Below are 23,901 nucleotides of genomic sequence, written 5' to 3'. Positions count from 1 at the left end.
CTTACACATCTGCATTAACAACATTGTCTCAGCAGTGTGTTTATAATCAAAACAGTCAGTTGTATGTATTGAAATTACATGGAATGGGTCCATAGCCTTAGCTGACTCAACAATCTTGTGTAAATCTTGCAGAACAAAGAACTTGTTTACCATTCTTCATTTTATTTATAATTGAAAAATCTCTGTCACACTCAAAAAGCTGTGATCACTCACCAAAACCTCATGTATTATCTCTTCATATCATCCCAAGCTAAATGGAGGAGACCTTGAGACATAGCACTTGGAAACTCCAGAGGGAAGCACTGCTTGACAGAAATACCATGTACATCATAGTAATGAATATTTGAAACATTCTCTACATAATTTGACACCTGGAACAAATCTAGAGATACACAACAGAGTACTGAGAGTTCAATAGAACTGAAATTTATTTTGTGAAAAAATGGCACTTAGAATTTTTTCTATTTCCATTCTTTAAATGTTGTTACTGTGTAGAAAAACTTCATCATATTCTGTTAAATATTTTAACAGTGGTATTTGAAGAGCATTTGAGGGAAACAACATTTTTGCAGATGTACTGATTGGCCAATAGCAGCAACTTTCATCCATTAATTGCATCCTTCTTGCAGTGCACCACCTTTCCATTCTTGATGACATATGCTATCAGGTTATCATGGCAGCCAAACTGATAAATGATGTGCTCCCACCTGCAAACAGTAACAATTAAAAATTGCTGTTATAAGCATGGTGGGAGAGGTATTCAGCTCACTGCTGATAGTTTGTAATATTCTCTTGTGATAAAACTTGCATTTCATTAATGAACAGTTACATGAGAGAAGAATATGTATGGCAAGCATTACATTGTGGATAGGCACATAACAAACATATAAACATTACAACTCATCTTCTGAACTTGCATTCTTCTTCAAGGCTGAGCTGTCACGTCCAAGTCCTTTTTGATGTCTCTGTCTGTTGTTCAACCATTCATACATGTGATGAGTGATAGTCTTCACTCATATCACTGTTTGTACTCCGCCCAAAATCTTCACTATTATATTAATTTAGTAATGGTAACTTATAATATGTTTACAAGTGTGTAATTATGCTGTGTTTGTGTGGCATATAGCCTCATAGTCCAAAGAATACATTAGTTTGACATATGTCTTGTACGTATGCTGTGCTGTTCTATTGCTGCATCTGTGCCCCAAACCCAGAATTTTTCTGGTCAGACTGTACTTGTTTTTCATTTAATTTAGAAAGTACTGTGAGTATATTTATATGGTTTTCTGGGTGGTACTGGCATGTTCCAAAACAGGAAGCATATATCCCAGTGAATAGTGAATAGTGCTTTATTCGTCTCATAACATACAATTTCTAATCATATGATTAGCGTACAGGAGACACATAAAAAAAATAGATAACACAACTTAGGCCTAATTGGTACAAAGAATTTTAACATTAATATAAACTTTTATTTTTCTTTCCTCCCTTTTGTGAAGGACAGCTGCATTTACACACAAAACTATAAGTAAATTTATCCTGCTCAAATGTTCAGTTCATCCTTCATGAACTCCTCAACAGTGCAGTAGCAGCGTTTGACAAGTATATCATATAGCTTTGTTTTCAGTGTCTCTAGGTTCATCCTCAGAACATTCTTTCCTTTTAGCTTGTTATGAATTTTCATTGCCACATACTGAGGAGACTGCGCATATAGGTTTAAGCGATCAGTGGGAAGCATAAATTTTTTTTTGTTTCTCGTGTTATACGTGTGATTGAAACAGTTTTTCTCGAATAACTCTAAATTGCTGTGTAGATAGATGATAATATCATAGATGTATAAGGAGGGAACTGTTAATAACTGTTGTTTTTCAAATAGTGGGCAACATGATGTCCTTGGATGGGCAGTACACATGTTCATTATTATTCTTTTCTGTAACTTTAGTATGCGCAATATATTGCTTGGATTTCTCCAAAAAGTAATACAATACCTTACAACTGATTGAAAGTAGCTGTAGTATGCAATTTTCCTTGTATTCATGTCTGTTGCACCAGCTAATATTTGCATAGCAAATGCAAAGCTACATAATTTGTTTAACAGGTAGTCAACATGTTTATTCCAACTTAAATTTTTATATAGGTTTAACCCTAAAAACTTCACAGAATCCACTTCTTCTATATCCTGATTTTTATGAGTTATTTTAATTTCTTGGGGCTCTGACTGTTTTGTTCTGAACTGGACCATGTGGGTTTTGGGTATGTTCAATATTAATCCATTCAGTTGGAACCATGTTTCTAGTTTGTTCATTGTGCTTATTATGTAGAGAGGGATGTTTTCTGGCTCCTGGTTTTCAATTAATACAGATGTGTCATCTGCAAATAAAATTGATGGAGCATTTATATTGTTCGGTAATCATTAACATAGAACAAAAACAAAATAGGTCCTAGAATCTGTCTTGATGTTATTTGGGCATCATGTGTTGGTGTAAGAACATCACTGTGTCACTTTATTAGTACACAGGGTGTCCCATTTATCTTGACCATCCTAAATAACTCTTTGTCCAGATGCAAATTATAAAATGTTTAAAGCCAATGTTCTTTACTCATCGGGGGACATCAATCAGCATGATTGCCTTCATTGTAGCTTTGTTTTTTTACAACAATATGAACAGCAGTATGACTTTTTTAAGTGGCATCCTGTATTTTTTATTTGGTAATTTATTTACTCTCCTAAAGATCTATTCAAAATGTATCACAGTGTACCATTCACTGAAACACAACATTATTAATTACACAACACAACATTGATGTTGACGCTCCCAGCACTTAATGCAGGTACTCGGGGTAATGTAATACATCCATGTGCTGACACTGGCAGAGGACAAATGTAAACATAAGTTGAATGTACACCCATCTTCCATCAACCATCATCAGTTGAAGAGTTGTGTGAGTAGAATGTACACCAACGAAGAGAAGGTAGAAATGCTACTCATCTATGGGGAACGTAAGTTAGCAGAACAGTAATTGCAATACTTTTTTCTTATGTATGGGTACAGTAATTTAGTCCTTTTAAGTACTGTTGTGTAGAGTAGGCATACAGTAAAGGCTGTCCTTCCTACAAACTGCAATGACATAATGTTTCTTTTATTGTTGTTGTTGAAGGCAGGTGAAATGCTACACAGGCAGCAGAACTGTACAGAGAGTGATATCCTTACAAGAACCCACCTTCCCAATGGATGTTTTCTCATCTTGTTGCAATGCTTCAGGAAACAGGAAGTTCAACCCACGACAACACAATCGTCGTAGCAGTCACACAGACAAAGGTGCTGAAGTTACTGTTCTAGCTTCCATAGCTATGAATCCACAGGTGAGCACATGACAGCTTGAACATGAGATTGGCATTCCTAAAATCAGTGTACATCATATTCTTACATGTCATTGGTTACATCCTTACCATGTACACCTACATCAAGCACTGCATGGGAATCGTGTACATTTCTGTCAACTGGCACAGCATCAAATCCTCGCGAACCTGAACTTCTTCACCAATGTTCTATGTACTGATGAATGTTCCTTCTCAAACAATACAAGAAACATGCATTATTGGTCCAGTGACCACCCACGATAGCTTAGGCAGGTGGAACATCAGTGTCAATGGAGAGTTAATGTCTGTTGTGGGATGCTTGGGTTCTACAATTATTGGGCCTTATTTCATCAATGGTAGTCTAAAAGGCACAGCGTATGCCAACTTCCTCAGATGAATTCTTCCTCCTCTTCTGGATGAAGTGCCACTAAGAACCAGAATGCATATGCGGTATCAACACGATAGATGCCCAGCACATAATGCCTCGTGTGCACATCGTGTTCTGAACCAAAAGTATCTTGCCAGATGGATTGGTCAAGGAGGAACAGTTACTTGGCCTGCTAGGTCTCCTGATTTAAATCCTCTGGGCTTTTTTCTGTGGGGATGCATTAAAGACATCGTCTGCTGTGATATTCCAACAGCTCCAGAGGACATGCAGGAACTTATCGTGCTTGCTTGTAATTCTCTTCAGCAGGCAACACTGGAAGCAGTAAATAATTCTTTCATTCAATGAGTGCACCAGTGTATCGGTGTCCAGCGTCACCACTCTGAGCAACTTTGGTTTTAATTTGTTTTCTGACAACTCCAGCAAGTGGGCAAGTTTGTGATACTGGGCTCAAAGTCAATGTTGTGTTATGTAATTAATAATGTTGTGTTTCAGTGAATGGTACACTGTGATACATTCTTGAATAGGTCTTTAGGAGAGGAAATGAATTACCGAATAAAAAATACATGGTGCCATTTAAAAAAGTCATACCATTGTTCATATCTTTGTAAAAAAACAAAGCTACGAAGAAGGCAATCATGCTGACTGTTGTCACCCTGATGACTAAAGAACATTCGCTTGAAACATTTTATAATTTGCATTTGGACAAACAGTTATTTAGGATGGTCAAGATAAATGGGACACCCAGTATATTTGGTAATGCTGGTGGTGGTTGTGGTGGTGGTGGTGGTGGTGGTGGTGGTGGTGGTGAGGGTGGTGGTGGAGGAGGAGGAGGAGGAGGAGGAGGAGGTGAAGGAGTAATTTAGCTGTACCTTCCATTTTGGCTTGCTACCTTTCATATTCCGCTAAACATGAGTTTTTACTGTCTTATATTGCTCTGTGTTCAGATGCCTGTGTGACTAGTGCATGGGGAAATTATTTCATTATTATTATTATTATTATTATTAGTTGATAGAGGTGTGCTGAATATGTAGCATCAGATCATCATTGTCTGCTATGTGTGTTTTGTCGCTGCTGTCAGGTTTAATTATGTGCCAACCTGCAGCACTGTATGCAGCAGCAGTAACAGTGACAGTTTATTCTTTGACTTGTGTTTCATTTTTCGTTCATTGTAATGTATACATAGTGACAGAGATTTCCTGTTATGAGCTAATGTTTAATCTTCTGGGATGGTTCTGCTTTCAAGCATGACATCACCTAGTCTGCTCATTGCTTGGAGCTAGTATATGTTGAGTGTGTTTATTCTATTAAATATGGTTTCTACTTTTCACAGAGCATGAGAATGATATTTAAAGTACTACTAGTTAGTTTAATAAATACCTGCTATTCGAATGTAGGACAGCCCTAATTCTAGCTGTACTTGACAAGTGGGGACCCTGACATGGTATTTAAGCCAACGAGAACTAAGCTGTAGCAAAAATTTTGAAAAAATTTCACAAGATGACACACAAAAAAGCTGTATAAAAATTAGCTGTGTGCTTAACTCCACTCAGGCCCCATAACTCTGTAATGTAGTTTGCCCAAGTTGAGCATCAGCATCACTGCTGATTAAAAAAGGTTGCTGTAGTAGTGAGCTGGTTAGATTACCACTTCACCACTTCACCGTGGAAATACAGGATGTCATAACTGGGCCACTGATGGCAAATTCTTATGACAAGCTCAAGACAGAATTGATTTGAAGAGTAGCATCCTCCCAGGAAGACAAAATTCATCAGATGCTGTCATAGGGGGATATTGGAAACTGCAAACCCTTACAGTACCTTTGTCACCTAAGGAGCTTTGTGGATAGCAGCACTGTTCCAGATAATTTACTGCACACCATTTGGAGCAGCTGCCTACCATCACAAGTAAAGGCAATAGTAGCATCCCAAACAGAGATGCCACTGGATAGGGTTGCAGAACTTGCAGACAGAATTCAAGAAACTGCCGCTGCTGCTCAGATTAGCACATTAACAGAGTCGTGCAGCAGTACAACAGCAGCAGCAGCAGCAGTAGTTACACATGCTGATAATGACTCTCTAATGTCAAAAGTTGAGTTATTAAGTACACAAATCAGCAAGCTGTTGTCTCAGAAGGACAGTGAGTGGTACTGCAGAAGATCAAGAAGCTGTCCATCAACTAATGCTATGTCCTGTAATGCAGAGCATCCCATTTACTGGTACCATTGCTAGTTTGGTGAGCAGCCCTGAAAATGTACTGCAAAAAGGTCCTTCCTAAATGCCAGCACAGTCAAACGTTGGTGATGCCAACTGCCTGTCAACACCACAGGGCTTGTTTATCAGTGACAGGAAACCAGGCTAAAACTATTTGGTGGACACTGTTTCTGATTTATGTTTTTGCCACAAACTGCAGTTTTGACTAGACTATCACGCACTTGTAAACAAGTGTTACATAATACAGGGCACCATATAAAAACTACTGATGGCTCACCAGTATCATATGGACTTAGGTACTTGGCACCCAGCTACCTGGCTGTCACTAAAAGGAGGCATTATCCAACTAGAAAGTGGCCTCTGGTAGTCCCTCTTACATCTTTTTGTTAATAAATGTGGAGCATAGTGTCCATGTGTGTTTAACACCAGAACTGTGCCAGACCACTACTTGGTACCACTGTTGCAGGACTATAATTGTGCCTTGCATGGTGCAACTATGTTCAGTGCACTCAATTAGGCCAAAGCCCTAATTCTAGCTGCACCTGACAAATACATACATGAGTACTGATATAACAGTTCCCTGTGGCACTACTGCTTGTAGTAAGGAAGAGCTTGTAACTCTGTTGTTTATATGCACACCACCTTCCAAACAATAGATCCTTTATTATTTTTATTAAACATATTGAAATAGTCATAGAAACCAGTTTGAACAGCAAACTGTTATTTCATATTTTGATAAATGTGCATTTAGTACCTAAAATATAGAAAATCTGCAAAAGCCAACTTGAAAACATTTGTTATATTTGTTATAAGATTTAGAGCCAGATTACTGATTGATTCTGTTCACCTGAACCCTGTGTTTATGTAGTCAGAATTAGTTGACGGTGTTCTGTTCCCTGAGTGGGAAGTTGGAGTCTATCCAATCATGTATTTTTGTCTGTTAATTTAAGAAGACACTCTTACATTTCAAATTTGCATTCTGGAAGATATGCATCCCATAAAAGAAACAGGTAAAAGAGTGTTTTGAGTCAACTGATGTGGAAAAGCACGTTGTCAACAAACACTGGAGTGGCTGTTCAAGCTACTGTGACCTTACATTGCACAGTTATTTTGTTGGGGGAATTTCTAGGTTATCAGGTTTGCTCATACTTTTTACCATCTACTACTCTTCCTGTACATTGTAATGTAACTATTTGATAGATCTATTTTATTTTATTTTTTTAAATCAAAATCAGAGAACCCACTACATTATGATTATCAACACAATTCAAATAGATCAATACTGCAAATTGTGTATTTTCTATAATACTGGTGTAAATGTACATTGATGAAGCCATAATGATGACATAAAATTAACTGTTTTATGGGAAACATAACTATTTCTAACATAATTCACAATTTTGTTCACTTGTTAAGTCAAGAATATTTAGATGTTATAAAACATAGTTACTATTTTACAGAAGTGTTCAAATAGATAAAATCAACAGAAGAATGTATTTCTTTTCTCTTACATGAAATATTAATCAAATTGTAATTCTTTGGTCAAGGATGTCAATTATATCGATATTGTAAGCATATCTTTGGACTCAAACAGACATGTTTCTGTTCTTGTTCTTGTGTGAGACAATTGGAAATTAGCAGTTCTAGTTAAGAAGTTTATTATTTTGTGCAATAAAATAATTTTGAAGAGAATATACGTTTCTGCAGCTTTGGCATGACGGAATCATTAAGCTAGGGTGGCAGTGCCAACAGAAAGCACAAATTATAACACACGATGAGAAATAATTTAAGTGAAAATACTTCCTACTGGTTCTCTTCTCTACTAGTTGCTTTGAATGACTGAAGACTTATATCTCTAATACACATGCAGTAATTGCATAAAACCTGGATTAATTAACAACATTTTTTATTCAATTTTTATGGTTCAAACAAGGCAAGAGATGTAAGAATACCCACCATAATTTCAGGCATGTGCATGAGCTTCTTAGTTCTCTTCCCATTTGCAGCACTTTTTCTATAAATATGGGATGGGGCCATACCCAGGTCTTGGTATTTTCATAGTTTCGTTCAGGGTAATATTAACACAAATATCTCAATACAAACATTTTCATTGTGCATATTCTCTGTTGTATATTAAAAAAAGTATGTTACATTTAATGATTGTTACTTGTGTATGTGCTCACCTGCTTGCATCAATAATGACTAAGTCTGCTGCTTTCCCTTCTTCAATGGAGCCCACTCTGTCTGCTCGACCCAATGTTGCAGCAGCATTTAATGTAGCTGCCACAAGCGCCTCCTCAACACTCATTCGCATGAGTATGCAAGCCAATAGCATCACTATTGGCTACACATATTAAAAGAATAAACAACAGAACTAATATGCTTCAGGCATGTAGAAAGGTGCTTTATATGGTGCTCTAAAGTAACACATAAAATGATACAATGGCTCTGATGTGCACTATAATTACGTGGTTCTGGAAATGAATATGATGTTGATAGAAAAGTGTCATGAAATTACTTTATAGATGAACACACTGATGTAGTCATAGAATAATATAAAAGAGAACATTGGATATTTTCCTGCACCCAAGTCCATTACACATTTGTCTATTGTTTGATATGCTACTATTTGCTGTACCTCAGTTACAGTTTCCCTAAACCATGAAAGGCGCTTGTCTGGACGGGCCTTCAAGAATGCCAAATTCGGTTTCCTTCCCTATCTTTGTGAAACAGAGGTAGACCTGTATGCTGCTGTAAAAGGGATGGTAAACACTAACTTTTCTTCTTCAACTCACAGCATTGTAATGCTCAGAAAACTAGCTTAAAAGCTTCTGGATCATTTCCAAGTCCTGTCAAGTACAAAAAAGACAAAGCTGTGGAACAAGCTATTGAGTCTCCACTAAATCAGACAAATGAGAAATGACAGTGCATGGAATTTGAACTGTTAGAGGAAAGTCAAGTAAGATTATGATTTTGACAACCCCTGAAGATGATGCTGTCTGAAAGAACTGCATATTTGTCATAAGAGTCTTACAGCAGCTAGCCTGAACAATTCATTTGTTTAGTTTACCATCAGCAACATGTGGTCCAAAGTTTTTGATGTCCATTCATAAGCAAAAGTATTTTTAAAGTAGATACCTAATTTCTTTGTATATCAATGGGCATAATCAATTTTTGAAAATACCTATACATAAAAGGCAAGGAAAGCAATGGAAGCAAGGAGCAAGAAGGAGTAAAATGGAACTAGCTTTCCAGAAAAGCAAAAACACGTACACTAAGAAAGCCCTCGCTTGGAACACCAAAATAAGGCATTATAACACACTATTTAAGTTGGAAGCACTCTATGCAGCAGAGACACTACTCATGAGGAAAAATGAGCAAATGGAGAAATTGGAAAACAAGGAGAGGAAAATTTTGAGGAAGATCATGGGTCCCAAATTCCAAAATAACAAACAAGTTTTCTATAGAAACAAAGCCCTCAATGCAAAGTCGGGCAGACTCTCAGAAACCATATGGAAAAGGAGGATTGATTTCTATGGACACATACTCCAAATGAATCCCAACGGACTAGAAAGAAGAGATCAGATAGAATGAAGAAATATTGCGAGAAAAAGAGAGCACAAGCATCTAAGAAGTGATTGATCTGATGCACCCCAAAGATGGGTGATACGAAGTGGGGGAGAGGAAAAAAAAGGGGGGGGGGCAAGGACCCGACTGACAGATTTGCTCACTGACTCATCATCCCCCAACCTAAACCAATAAAGTTAGAAACTTGAAACTTTGAGAGGATGTTGATCTTATACTGTAGGAGTTGTTTAAGAAGAGATTTTTTTTTGAAATTCCACCTCTAAGGAGGTGAAACAGGGGATGAAATGTTTTTTGAAAATATGTTGCTATTAAGGCAATTGTGAAGCCAGACCTACAAAAGTAGGTGCATGGTTTCTTGGTCAGAAATAAAGAAATTTGTGTTTCAGCATTTCTGGAAATTTAACTCCTATGGGGGTGAAATAGTGTGTGAAAGTTTTTTTGGAACTAAAACATTATTAAAGTACAGCGGAGTCCCACTAATCCGAATCCTGGTAATCCGAACATTCAGTTAATCTCAACATAAAAAATGTTAGACTAAGTATGGAAAACTGTGTGGTATACTGCTGTACTTACACACTATTTTAATTTACAAGTACAGTAAACACGTACTAGAACAATTGGCAAGAAAAAATTAGGTTTAAACAATGCATAACAATGAAAGAAAAGCAGTCAAACTTACTAAAATACAGCAGACATTTTAACCCTACTTTTTATATTACAAAAACTCGGTCATTGCTTTTTGGCGTAGGAAGACAGTCTGTTATACCATGCATTGTTGCGCCGTCGTCTCATGAACATCAGATCAGCAGGCGTAGCAGTGAGCTGTTGCTCCAAATAATGTAGTGTGAGGTCAAGGACTTCTGCTGTGTCACTGTGTGGCACCAGCTCTCCTTTGTCGCTTTCAGGCTCATTGTCACTTCTGTCACAGCAGTCCACTTCTTCCTGGTCTTGAGTCACAGGAGCAACTAACTTAGCATCAGTAAGGTTCTCCACACATGTCCCATCTGCTGTCATCCAGTCATCTTTGCCTCCTTTGCTAGCTTCTTCACATTCAGGGATTGTCTGTATAATTTGTAGTAGATTTCCCTCTTCATCTTCAATTAGGTTGTCCTGAAATTCAAGAGATGTCCACAGTTTTCTCCACAATTTTCTCAGAGTATTTTCTGAAACATTCTGCCATGCCTCAGTGGCCCAATAAACAACATCCTTGACGTTGGTGTTTTTATTTTGTCCACTAAAGGAATGCTATCATCTTGGATCAGCATTCTTAAAAATTGTTTTCTGTAAATCAGTTTTAATGTTTGCAGTATGCCCTGGTCCATCAGCTGTAGAAATGGTGTAACATTTGGCGGCAAAAACTTCGCCACAATTTCTCCATCACATAATTCTGCAGTGCTGGAGTGAGACGGCATGTTATCAATCAAAAGGACTGCACAGGGAGACAAATAATTTTCCTCAGAAAACTGTCAAACGGAGGGAACAAACTGGATGTGAAACCATTCTTTGAACAGCTTACCATCCATCCATGCTTTTTTCTGGTTGCGATTTTATATGGGCAGGGACTTCATGTTGCAGTTTTTAAAAGCTCTGGGTCTAGCAGATTTGCCGACCAGCATTAAAGGCAGCTTGTGATTAGCAGCAGCATTGCTGCATACTAATAAAGTCACACAATCTTTGTACATTTTAAAAACAGGAGCATGGTCTTTTGCTTTTGATGCCAGGGTTTTTGTTGGCAATGCCCTAAAATTAAGGCCAGTCTCTTCAGCGTTATAACTTTGTTGGGGAGAATACTTTCCCTCTCTTATCATTTTTTCAAACTCACCCAAGTATTCCTTCGCTGCATCATGGTCAAAAGAAAGCTTCTCTCCAGTAACTGTTAGCTGACGGATCCCATGATGTTTTTTGAATCTGTCCAACTAACCCATACTTGCACTAAAACTAATCACCATTCATTAACTTGTTCAGGTAAATAGCCTTCTCCTGAACCAGAGCTCCACTCAAAGGAGTTCCCCTTTCTCTTTCCTGTGTAGACGAAAGGAACAGAGCTTCATCCACTTTATCATACTGGGACTGTTTCAAAAGTCTGCTGAATTTCAAGTGTTTTTCCCGAAGATATTGCACAGGACTGTTCAAGCTTCGTTCAGTTCTTCTTCCAATCACAAATTGTTGCTTTACCAACACCTTGTTCCATTGCCAGTTCAGATACATTCTCACCATTGTCTATCCACTTCAAAACATTAAGTTTTTCTTTGAGAGTTAACATTGTATGTTTCCATTTACTCATGACGAATACAATACAACTATTATGTGTGCCAGCGATCAATAACTAACATTACCAAGCGCTTTGTGAGCCAATTGACAGTGCACTGACCTCAGACACTACTAAGGTCTCAACAATGCACAACAATAAGTGCAGGGGGTGAGACTGAGCCATTGTTCCCACACTTGTTCCCATTTGTTACCATGGTGTACCCACTTATCTGCTTGGTATACTTCATTCTAGAAACTCGGCTAATCCGAACAAATTGGTAATCCGAACAAGGTTCGGTGCCAATTAGTTCGGATTAATGGGACTCTATGGTACAGCTAAAATATTTTTAAAGCTACATCGATCATAATTGGCATTTGACTTCTTGGTTATAAATAAAAAATACATATGTATATATGTGGTGTCTGTTCTTTTGGACATGTCTGAAAGAACATGATTTTGATCCAGTAGCCAGTATGAAAGAAGGTACAAAGGAATTACTGACAATGGCTGTGAGTGAGCATTAATTGAAATCATTGGGGAAAGTTGAAAATTGGTGCTGGACTGGGAGTTGAACCTGGGTTTCCTGCTTACTAGGCAGATGCACTGACTACTGTGCCAGCCACAAACAGTGGCCCTCACAGGTGCATAGACAACCCTAGCACGCCTCCGGTGAGAGCCAAATTCTCATCTCGTCCACACACAATGAATGTAGTCCCCCTTGCCCATTATCCTCATTACTCGCGGCATTTCACCGATTCCTGTAAGAGTTTGAGGTTAGTGTGCATCCACACTGAAGAGATCATTGACCATCTTGCCTTAATTATATATATGTGGAATCTGTTTTATTGGACATGTCCAAAGGAACAGATGCTACAATATATGCAACGTGAGATGGCTAATGATCTCTTTAGTGTGGATGCACACTAGGCTCAAACTCTTATGGGAAATGGTGAAATGCCATGAGTACTGAGGATGATGCACATGGAGCACTACATTTGTAGTGTGTGGATAAATTGAGAATTTGGGTCTGGCTGGAGGTGTCCATGCAACTGCAATGGTCTCTGTGTCCAGATGACACAATGGTCATCAAGTATGCCTCGTAAGCAGGAGACCTGGATTTGACTCCCAATCTGGCAAAATTTTCAACTTTGGCCATTGATTTCAATCAATGCTCACTCACAGACAATGTCTGTACTTCCTTTGGGTCTTAAAAAAAATGTGTTTGAGTGTTTTATGAAATTCAACTCCTAAGGGGGGTGAAATAGGAACAGAAATGTTTTATGAAATATTTCATTATGAACACACTTTCAAAGTTAAATTTATGAAAATTTGATTTTGGTAGGGAATAAAAAATACATCTGTCAGTGTTTTTGGAAATTCAACCCCTATGGTGGTGACATAAGGGACATAAGTCTTTGTTGAAATTTTTCATTATGCAAGCATTTTTGAAACTAAGTCTATAAACTTGTGTTTAGCTTCTTAACTAGAAATAAAAAAATACACATGTCACTGTTTTTGGAAATTCAGCTCTTAATGGAGTGAAATATGGAGTGGAAAGCTTTATGAAAATATTACATTGTGAAAGTGTTTTTAAAGATAAACCTATGAAAATTAGTATTTGGCTTTTCGATTAGAAATGAAAGAAATAAGTGTGTCACTGTTTCTGAAAATTCAACCACTAAGGGCTGAAATAGGGAAAGACTGATTCACAAACTTATCTGTGACCAACTAAAGCAGTAAGGTTAGGAGCTTGAAATTTAGAGAGATTGTGGATCTTATACTATACCATTTTAGAAAGCATCGTTCAAAAATCCACTAATAAGGAGTTGAAATAGAGGATGAAAGGCTTTTTGAAAAAATGTCACTATTAAGGCAGTTTCAAAAACAGAACTGTGAAAATTGGTATTTGATTTCTCAATCAGAAATAAAATAATATGTGTTGCAGTACCAGTATTTTTGGAAATTCGACATTAAGGTGGTAAAATAGTTTTTTTTTAAATAAATTATTATTAAAGAACTACTAAAGCATTTTTAAAGCTTCATCTATGAAAATTGGTATTTGACTTCGTGGTTAAAAACAAAAAGTATGTGTTTCAGTGTTTTTGGAAATTCAGTCCCACAAGGGAGTGAAACGGGATGAAAAGAACTATGGAATTATTTCATTATGAACACATTTTCAGAGCTAAATCTATAAAAATTTGTATTTAATTTCCCTGTTAGACATTTAAAAAGTACATGTTTCACTGTTTTTGGAAATTCAACCCCTGTTGGGGGTCAAACAGAAGATGAGAATTTTTAAGAAAGTACTTTATTGTATAAAAAACTTTTTAACGCCAATTCTATGGAAATTGACATTTTGGTTGTCACTTAGATAGAAAGAAATATGTGTTAGGGGATGAAAGATCTGTGGCAATATCACCACAAGAATGCAAAAGGCGTTACTGACAAAAACTTTGGACTCCAGAATCGCTTTTTGGTCAAAAGTACATTTGGAAAAGACCATGCTTTCATGGCCTTAGTTAGGTTTAGAAGGTGTTGCAGTTTGTGAACAACATAAAAATTTGGTTAAAGAAAAACAAAAAAATGCCTGTGCAGATCATACAGTTTATTTGAGTGTACCAGCGGGCGCTCAGCTAATATAATATAACTGGACATACATGTGCAAGCCTTCATAACCAGTGGTTCTTTCTGGCTGAAGGGTTGAAGGAGAAGGAAGAGGTATGAAGGGAAAGGGCTGGCAAGGTTTAAGAAATGGGGGTCTGGGGAGACTTTCCAGATGGGATGAGAAGGAAAGACTGACTGTTGGGGAAGCTTACAGGTGGAAGATAACGTAATAAGCAAGACAAAGATTACTGACAAAACATCATGCAAGAGTTAAGAACAGAAAGCTAAATTCATTATATACTGTAGACACATGTGATAGTGGGCAGGAAACATATACAGGTCAGACACAAAAAGATATAGAAAACCAAAAGGGAGCAAAGAAATGGAACAGTTACTGAAAATGAACCCTTAGACCACAGAAATTAATTAAATTTAGGCAAGGTGGGTGGCAAGAAGAGAGAGGACATGTTGTATTGCCAGTTACCACCTGCAGAGTTTTGAAAAACTTGTGTCAGGAAGGAGAATCCAGAGGGCATGTGTGATCAAACAGGCGCCAAGATCTCGACTGTCATGATGTAGAGCATGCTCTGGAATAGGGTATTGTGTGTTGTCAGTATACTCTTTCTATCTATGGCCATTCATCCTAACTGATAACTTGACAGTAGTTGTATCAGTATAGAAGGCCAAACAATGATTACATAACATCTGGTACATGACATGTCATTTCACAGGTGGCTCTCCCTTTGATAGTACATGTTTTTCCACTTACTGGACTGGTATACGTGGTGGTAGGATGTTGCACAGGACAAGCCTTACAGCATGGTTGGTCACAGTGCTAGAAGCCATAGGGTGGGGAAATGCAGAAAGAGCGTAGAGTCTGACCAGTATATTGATATTGTGGAGATTGCAAGGGTGGAGGTGGGGTGACAAAAAGCTATTTTGGGTGTGGTGGGTAAAATGTCAGACATGGGCATGATTTTAGGTAGTCATAGGGTTGATGAAATAACTGATTAAACATTGGAGGCCAGATATTATGGAGTGACAAGAAGTGTACACCTAAGTTGTTTTTTGGAGGGATCATCGGTACCAGGACTGGATGTGACAGCTTGGGAAATCTCCTTTTGAACTAGGATGGTGGGGAAATTACATACAGTGAAGGCTGAGATGAGAATGGTGGTTTACAGCTGTAAAAAGTTTGCATCTGAACAAATACAATTGCCTCAAATGCCATTATGTATGGGAGGGAATGTTTGACATGGGAAGGATGGCAGCTGTTAAAATGTAAGTACAACAGTACTTATTAGAAGGTTAGATGTGAACAGAAGCTTGTAGCTGATGCTCATTGAGGAAAAGGCATCAGATGTGGAATAAGACCATGCAAAATTTAAAGCATTTAGAAAGTCAAAAAATTTCAACAGGCTAACCTCATCATGAGTCCAAATGGAAAAGAAGTTATGAATGCATCTAAATCAAACCAGGGGCTGAAGGCTTATGGATCCCAGGAAAGCCCCTCCAAGTGACACATGAAAAGCTTGTGTAATATTCATGAACTATAATTTTTGTTTTCTGGTAAGTTAATTTTCTGGAATATTGTTTGAATTAAAAATGGTAATGTCTTCTAAGATAACAAACTAGACAGAGGGTAAGATGATAACCACCAATTTACAACTTAACTTTTTTAACAAGTGTGTTATCTTAGCCAGCTATTTATTTAGCCCCTCATATTAAAAAATAATAATTTCCTGGTATTTCTATTGCATTATATTTCGAATTTCAGGAAACTGAGTAATTATAAACTTATAAGAAAAATGAGAAAATCATATGAAAGAAAAACAAAGAGGCAGAGTAGGAGAAACAATGAATGGTTGAGATTATTGCTGAAGTTGTGAAAAATAAAAATGATTGTAAATTCTACAGCCAAAATTGAATTTCTGAGTCAACTTACAGAAGATATGAGAAGAAATGTGATGGAAGAGTATTGGAAGGGAAAATAGGCATATTTTTCAACAAGATTTAATTGAAGCCAGTGCTCCTGTTCTATTGACATAAGTACCTATCTACCTGTTTTTTCCCCTTTGTCAGGGACTGCCTAAGAATTATGGAATATGAAAGAAACCCCATACTGTTTTGATCAATAGCAGAACTGAGGAATTACATTACAGAGGTAACACAAGAGCATTTGGACTAATGAAAGGGCAGCTTTGACAAGAGTCCCCTGGACACCAAATTCTACAAAAAAACTGCTGGAAAGAACTTCATCACAGCATTTGCACGGGTGTACTTCATAACAGTGAGAGCACCTGAGCAACATCCTTGGTTCAGATTTCAGCTTTTAATCCAGTTAATGTGGTAAAATTATTAACACTTCAATAAATCAGTGAAACCAAATATATAAATCTGAAAAAGAAAAAGTTGTAGAGTTGATGAGACAAGATTTCTACAGTGCTGAAGATACAAGATACATCCCAATGTGTAAACATTATTTGGGAACCACTGAGTGATAAGAATGGTGTGTACTAAAGGTGGGATCACAGTCACTAGTGTGGGTGCTATAAGAACTTCTGAAAATTTGTCCCACTTCCTTCATTTTTCCTCTTGTCAAAATGAGCCCAATATTTATTACTGGAGAAATTCCACACTCACAGTGAATCACCCTCATTTCTCATTGGATGAGAGATAACAGTTTCCTTTTCTAAGATATTTAGAAAACTTTGTGAATTTTTGTACTTCCAGTGCACAACATCTTGTTCTTGTGACTGTGGGCAACTATCCCTAACATACTATTTTAGAAGCACTGGAGCACTGTCACTCTAATTTTATTTTTATAACTTGGCTGTCTTCTTATTGCAGTTAATGATCATGCAGCCTCCGATGTAGCCTTTTATGATCCTCTCAAAACCATTAACAGGTTAAAGTGCAATGGATGACAAGTAATTCACAAGTAAGTAGAGAAGATACTGTAAAAGATCATTCAGCCATCAGAGAATTTTTATCTCACCCCTGTGGTCCTTGTTATGTGGTATTTCTGACTTGATTACCAGTGGTTGAACAAAATCACAAAAAGGATATATCCCCAGAGCACAAATAAATGACATCTTGGACTGTCTGAAAAGAGTGAAGTATATCTCCACTACGGATATGCAGACTGTCAACTGGTAGATCAAGGTTCATAAGGCTGGCCTAGAAACACTGCTTTCACAATGCCTGATGATATCTATGAGCTCCAAGATATGTCATTTTGTCTCTCCTAAGCATGATGGACAATCTACTTTGACATCTTAAGTGGATGAGGTGTCTTTGCTACTTGAATGGTATTGTTATCCTTATTCAGAAAAATTAAGGACCGTAACAGAGTTTCCATCTCTTTGGCACATTTCAGTGTATGAAGTTCTCTCACAATGTGTTCTACTACAGATGCCTTATGAAAGATTTTAGTTGAAGGCACAGTCACTACAAGAGCTACTGGCATGGAATGAAGATAAAAAAGATCTTTTTATATCCTTAAAGAGATGAGGAAGTCTTCACCAGTCTACTTAAAAACTGTTAGCCAGTGGATGGGGGGGGGGGGGGGGGTGGAGAATTTGTTTTTAGTGTAGTTACATATTTTCATTGATGTTACCACTAATCATATATACAGACCCTGTAAACTGATTCATTCTACATCATTTCCATAAAAGAATCATTCATACGATTTATGGAACATGTAACTAACTAACAGGAAAATACTGAAAGATTGACTACTCACTCCTCCAATGTACTCTCCCAGTCATAGAAGACTTATTCTGCAGTTGAGAAAGATTGCCTTCATGCAATTGAGCAATCAGTTAAGTTCTAAACCTTATTTACATAGCAGACTATTCACTGTTTTGTCCAACCAGCATTCCTTTTGCTGGCTGACAGTCCTAAAGGATCCATCTGGCTGACTGGCAAGATGAGAATTTATAGATGTAACATTGTAATAAAGAAATCCCTTTTGATTGGGATGAAAATAATTGTGGCTCATGCCAGCTCATTTATAGCCAGTCATATTGAAGCATTTTCTTGATGTATCTTCATCAGGTCATTTGTGGAGACCCTTGATAGAATTGGAAGCAGTTATCACTGGCCAGATCACTACTGATCTGTCAAACATTAGGTAAGACGTTGTAGAGCATGCCAACTATGGCAGTAAGTGTCTCATTTAGCCCCAGGACACCTAGACCAATTCCTCCTGCCATTGCTCCATTTCACCAGATTGTAATTCACTTTTTGGGACATTGTGGGTCACCTGGTGTGGTGTAACTGTTGTGGTCACTGGCAGGCAGTATGTGGTTCACCGATTTGATACCTACATTGATCAGCTAACATTTGTAATTTCTGAAAGGTTTCAGTATTACTTATTTATGGGATACTGTAATTTGATAGAACAGTCTATGCATTTGTAAATATGAGCATTTTGAGTGTGTTATATTGAATCTTAATGTTGAGAACTGAATTTTCATAATGTACTCATAACACCCAATCTTCTCATGACAGTGTCAGATTATTCTTATGATTTTATCCCACTTAAAAGCAAGGGAAATATTTTACAAAAACTTTATATACACTCCTGGAAATTGAAATATGAACACCGTGAATTCATTGTCCCAGGAAGGGGAAACTTTATTGACACATTCCTGGGGTCAGATACATCACATGATCACACTGACAGAATCACAGGCACACAGACACAGGCAACAGAGCATGCACAATGTCGGCACTAGTACAGTGTATATCCACCTTTCGCAGCAATGCAGGCTGCTATTCTCCCATGGAGACGATCGTAGAGATGCTGGATGTAGTCCTGTGGAACGGCTTGCCATGCCATTTCCACCTGGCGCCTCAGTTGGACCAGCGTTCGTGCTGGACGTGCAGACCGCGTGAGACGACGCTTCATCCAGTCCCAAACATGCTCAATGGGGGACAGATCCGGAGATCTTGCTGGCCAGGGTACACCTTCTAGAGCACGTTGGGTGGCACGGGATACATGCGGACGTGCATTGTCCTGCTGGAACAGCAAGTTCCCTTGCCGGTCTAGGAATGGTAGAACGATGGGTTCGATGACGGTTTGGATGCACCGTGCACTATTCAGTGTCCCCTCGACGATCACCAGTGGTGTACGGCCAGTGTAGGAGATCGCTCCCCACACCATGATGCCGGGTGTTGGCCCTGTGTGCCTCGGTCGTATGCAGTCCTGATTGTGGCGCTCACCTGCACGGCGCCAAACACGCATACGACCATCATTGGCACCAAGGCAGAAGCGACTCTCATCGCTGAAGACGACACGTCTCCATTCGTCCCTCCATTCACGCCTGTCGCGACACCACTGGAGGCGGGCTGCACGATGTTGGGGCGTGAGCGGAAGACGGCCTAACGGTGTGCGGGACCGTAGCCCAGCTTCATGGAGACGGTTGCGAATGGTCCTCGCCGATACCCCAGGAGCAACAGTGTCCCTAATTTGCTGGGAAGTGGCGGTGCGGTCCCCTATGGCACTGCGTAGGATCCTACGGTCTTGGCGTGCATCCGTGCGTCGCTGCGGTCCGGTCCCAGGTCGATGGGCACGTGCACCTTCCGCCGACCTCTGGCGACAACATCGATGTACTGTGGAGACCTCACGCCCCACGTGTTGAGCAATTCGGCGGTACGTCCACCCGGCCTCCCGCATGCCCACTATACGCCCTCGCTCAAAGTCCGTCAACTGCACATACGGTTCACATCCACGCTGTTGTGGCATGCTACCAGTGTTAAAGACTGCGATGGAGCTCCGTATGCCACCGCAAACTGGCTGACACTGACGGCGGCGGTGCACAAATGCTGCGCAGCTAGCGCCATTCGACGGCCAACACCGCGGTTCCTGGTGTGTCCGCTGTGCCGTGCGTGTGATCATTGCTTGTACAGCCCTCTCGCAGTGTCCGGAGCAAGTATGGTGGGTCTGACACACCGGTGACAATGTGTTCTTTTTTCCATTTCCAGGAGTGTATGATGATGACCTCACAGAAAGCATTTTAATGAAGTTGATGTCTATAATATTTCCCATGTAAATTAAACTTCTTCAGCCTAGTGTGTTCACCCCTACAGGGCACCTCTTGCCATTTCTGCTTAAGCATACACCTATTTTCAACACATGTTTTCATTTAGATAATAGTTCATTTACTGAAGATCTTAGCTCACTTTTTATTTTTTGAATATAAGTATAATTGACTACTGGAGCTTGATTCCTGCCTTCAAATCACATTCACCGTGGTATCATTTTTAGTTGATAGTATTTCAATTGGAAATATTCTGTCTCAATTTTTACCACTTGTTTATCCTAATTTTCAGACTATTTTCTGTTTTGTTAACATTGTGAGGTGAAGACTCCAGCTCTCATCCTACTTTTATGGGCAGTCTAACTAATGCACATTATTACTAGTAATTTATGATAGTAATTTATTCATCTAATGACAAAATGCATTGGAGGAATTTTGTCAGAAAATTCACAGCATAAAAATACACCATACAAGGCTGCACAGTAACCTACACAAGTTTAAAGTTCCATATGCAACCCTGATGAATTACAAAAATGTATGAAAATGTATTACATATGGACTACATAGTTGACATTTACATACAAAAATTACTTTTGATCAAAATATTAATTTAAATTAGAGCAAGCACTTAATTAAAAAGACTATTGACAGTAGTAAATGAATATAGTTATTTGCTACAAGTTTATTTGGTGTGACGTCATAAGCGCGTGACTGTGTGTGAGATCGCTCTCTAAGTTTTCGTATATTTTTAGGTTTCAGATATATATTTTAACGGTTTTTGTGATAATATTTACTATATAAGTGACTTATTAGTGGTTTCTTCATTCACCTCTGCCTTTCTTGTGTTGTGACCTGATATTTGTGAGTGTTTCATATTGAGCAACTTAGCCTCTTACCTGTGTTTACATTCCGCACTGACCAGTTGCAGCTGTAGCGGCGCATCGAAAGCTAAGTACTAATTAATTGTTTGTGTATAGTGGTTTATTTAGGAACTTTAGTAGTCTTCAACCGGTGTTCTTGGTGTTTTCTGGTGAAATAATTTCAGAAAAAATTTTTGGAAACTGCTTTCAGTTTTGTTACTGTGTCATTAGATGTTTGATTTTCTTTCTGTGTTAGTCTTTTGTTATATTCTCATTTGTTGTTGATTAATACCACCAATAATAGTAGTTACTTCCCTTGTAGAGCAAGTTTGTAATTATTGTAGTTAGTTTTTTAACATCTTCTTATTGTAGTAGCGGAACTTAGATAAAGTAGTTTTCTTGTTTCAATAACTGTAAAATTTTACCATGAGCGAGTAGTGTGGGCTTTGCCGCAGGTTTGTGAGTAGTGGATTGCGGTGTGAGATTTGTTCGAAGTATTTTCACTGGGGGGAATGCAGTGGGGAAGCCAGTGGGCATTCTGGTGAGATCATCTCCTGGAACCGCAGGTTATGTAGCAAGTGTGAGCTGATAGAGGAGCAGGAGTGTAAGATTTGTGCCCTTCAGGTGCAGTTGAAAAATGCACAGGAGGAGCTAGATAGGATGAGGAGGGAGAAGGGGGTTGGGGAATGGGAGCTGGCTGTTGGCAAGAGATCTGCTAGGAGAAGGAGATTTTCAGATAGTTTTACTATTGGTGTTTGCAATAGATATGACCAACTGTCAGAGTCTAGTGGAGAGGAATCTCTAGTAGCTGTAGATGTAGGAAGTATGCAGCAGACCTCAGCAGTTACAGTGGCTAGGACAGTTGCAAAGTCTAAGAGAAAGAATAATGTCCTGCTGTTAGGTAGTTCTCATGGTAGAGGTGTAGGCCAGCAGTTGCAGGAAGTGTTGGGGAGTGAGTACCAGGTCACCAGTGTTGTGAAGCCTAATGCAGGATTGGCTCAGGTGACTGTTAACATATGGGGGGTTATGTAGGGATTTTACTAAAGAGGATCAGGTAATGATTGTGGGAGGGGCTGGTAATAGTATTGACAGGGATGGGGAGTATGACGTAGATGGTGACCTGGAAAAGATAGACACTCAGGCTGGCAACATGAATGTGCATTTCGTGGAACTGTTTCAGCATCACGATCGGCCTCATCTTAATACAGCCGTCAGGCATAATAACATGAGACTTGGGGGTGCGCTGATGACAGAAGGCATGAGTTACATTTCAGTGGTGTCGGTGGAGTCTATCAGCAGGACGGGTTTCACTAGACATGGTCTGCACCTCAACAGGTATGGAAAGGGGAGGTTGGCAAAGCTTATAGGTGACAGCATAGGTGGGGGTGGTGGGATCACTCACGGGAAAATTTCTGTAGTAGTGGGTGTTAGAGCTGTACCTTTTTTAGATTGAAATCAGCTGATAGATATTCCTGCTTAAGGGAAGTCTCTCTAACAAAGAAACCACTTTTGACAAAGCTTAGGTATCCGATTAATGAGGGAATTAGTATATTTCATCAAAATATACAAGGTATTAGAGATAAAGTTAGTGAACTGCTTATAGATGTTGACTCTGAAATTATTGGTATATCTGAACACTTCTTAAATAAGGAGATAATTCAGAGGCTTCCTTTACCAGGATACAGGTTGGCTGGCAGCTTTTCTAGGAGCTCTTTGCAATGTGGGGAAGTAGCCATGTATGTGAAAAACGGTATCCCATTTGAGTCAATTGATGTTTCAAAGTACTGCACTGAAAAGGTGTTTGCATGTTGTGCAGGTGTGGTTAAATTTAGTGGAGCAAAACTTCTAACTGTTGTTATTTATAGATCCCCAGACTCCGATTTCACAACATTTTTGCTAAAGCTAGAGGGGGTTCGTGGTTCAGTTTATAGGAAATACAAAAAGTTAGTTATATGTGGTGACTTCAGTATTAATTGTATAAGTGATTGTGCAAGGAAAAGGATGCTGGTAGACCTCCTTAATTCATATAAACTTATGCAAACCATATTCTTTCCAACGAGAGTGCAAGGGAGCAGTAGAACAACCATAGACAACATTTTTGTTCATTCCTAATTACTAGAAGGGCATTCTGTTAGCAAAAAGGTGAATGGCCTTTCAGATCATGATGCACAAATTTTAACTCTAAAAGATTTTTGAGCTGCAACACATGTTAAATATAGTTATCAACTTTTTAGGAAAGCTGATACAGTTGCTGTAGAGACTTTTGTAAACCTTATCAAGGAACAAGAGTGGCAAGATGTTTATAGTGCTGATACAGTAGATGATAAATATAATGCTTTCCTCAAGACTTTTCTCGTGCTCTTTGAAAGCTGCTTACCATTAGAACGTTCAAAACAGGGTACTAGCACAAACAGGCAGCCTGGGTGGCTGACTAGAGGGATAAGAAAATCCTGTAGAACAAAGTGGCAATTATATCAAAATGTTAGAAATAGTCGAAATCTAAATGCAGCAGCCCATTACAAACAGTATTGTAAGGTGCTTAAAATTTTATTAGGAAGGCAAAAAGTAAGTGGTATGCAGATAGAATAACTA

General features: G+C 38.6%; 1 protein-coding gene across 2 annotated transcripts in view; it reads right to left on the bottom strand.

The window, feature by feature from the left end:
- Positions 1-401: 401 nt before the first annotated feature.
- Positions 402-23,901, bottom strand: part of LOC126458096 (probable imidazolonepropionase) — a 189,412-nt gene continuing 165,912 nt past the window's right edge. Inside the window, exons 8-9 of one of the 2 annotated variants that reach the window (XM_050094918.1) lie at positions 8,143-8,303; positions 402-707 (exon numbers count right to left, since the gene is read on the bottom strand). In XM_050094918.1, the coding sequence (XP_049950875.1) occupies positions 602-707; positions 8,143-8,303 (267 nt within the window). In that variant the 3' untranslated portion in view covers positions 402-601. The remainder of the gene's footprint in view (positions 708-8,142; positions 8,304-23,901) is intronic. The other variant, XM_050094919.1, reaches the window with a different exon arrangement.

The sequence above is a fragment of the Schistocerca serialis genome, chromosome 2 (assembly GCF_023864345.2).
Source record: "Schistocerca serialis cubense isolate TAMUIC-IGC-003099 chromosome 2, iqSchSeri2.2, whole genome shotgun sequence".
NCBI classification, from domain to species: Eukaryota; Metazoa; Arthropoda; class Insecta; order Orthoptera; family Acrididae; genus Schistocerca; species Schistocerca serialis.
The sequence above is the reverse complement of the archived record's forward strand: the minus strand, read 5'-3'. Positions and strand labels throughout refer to the sequence as shown.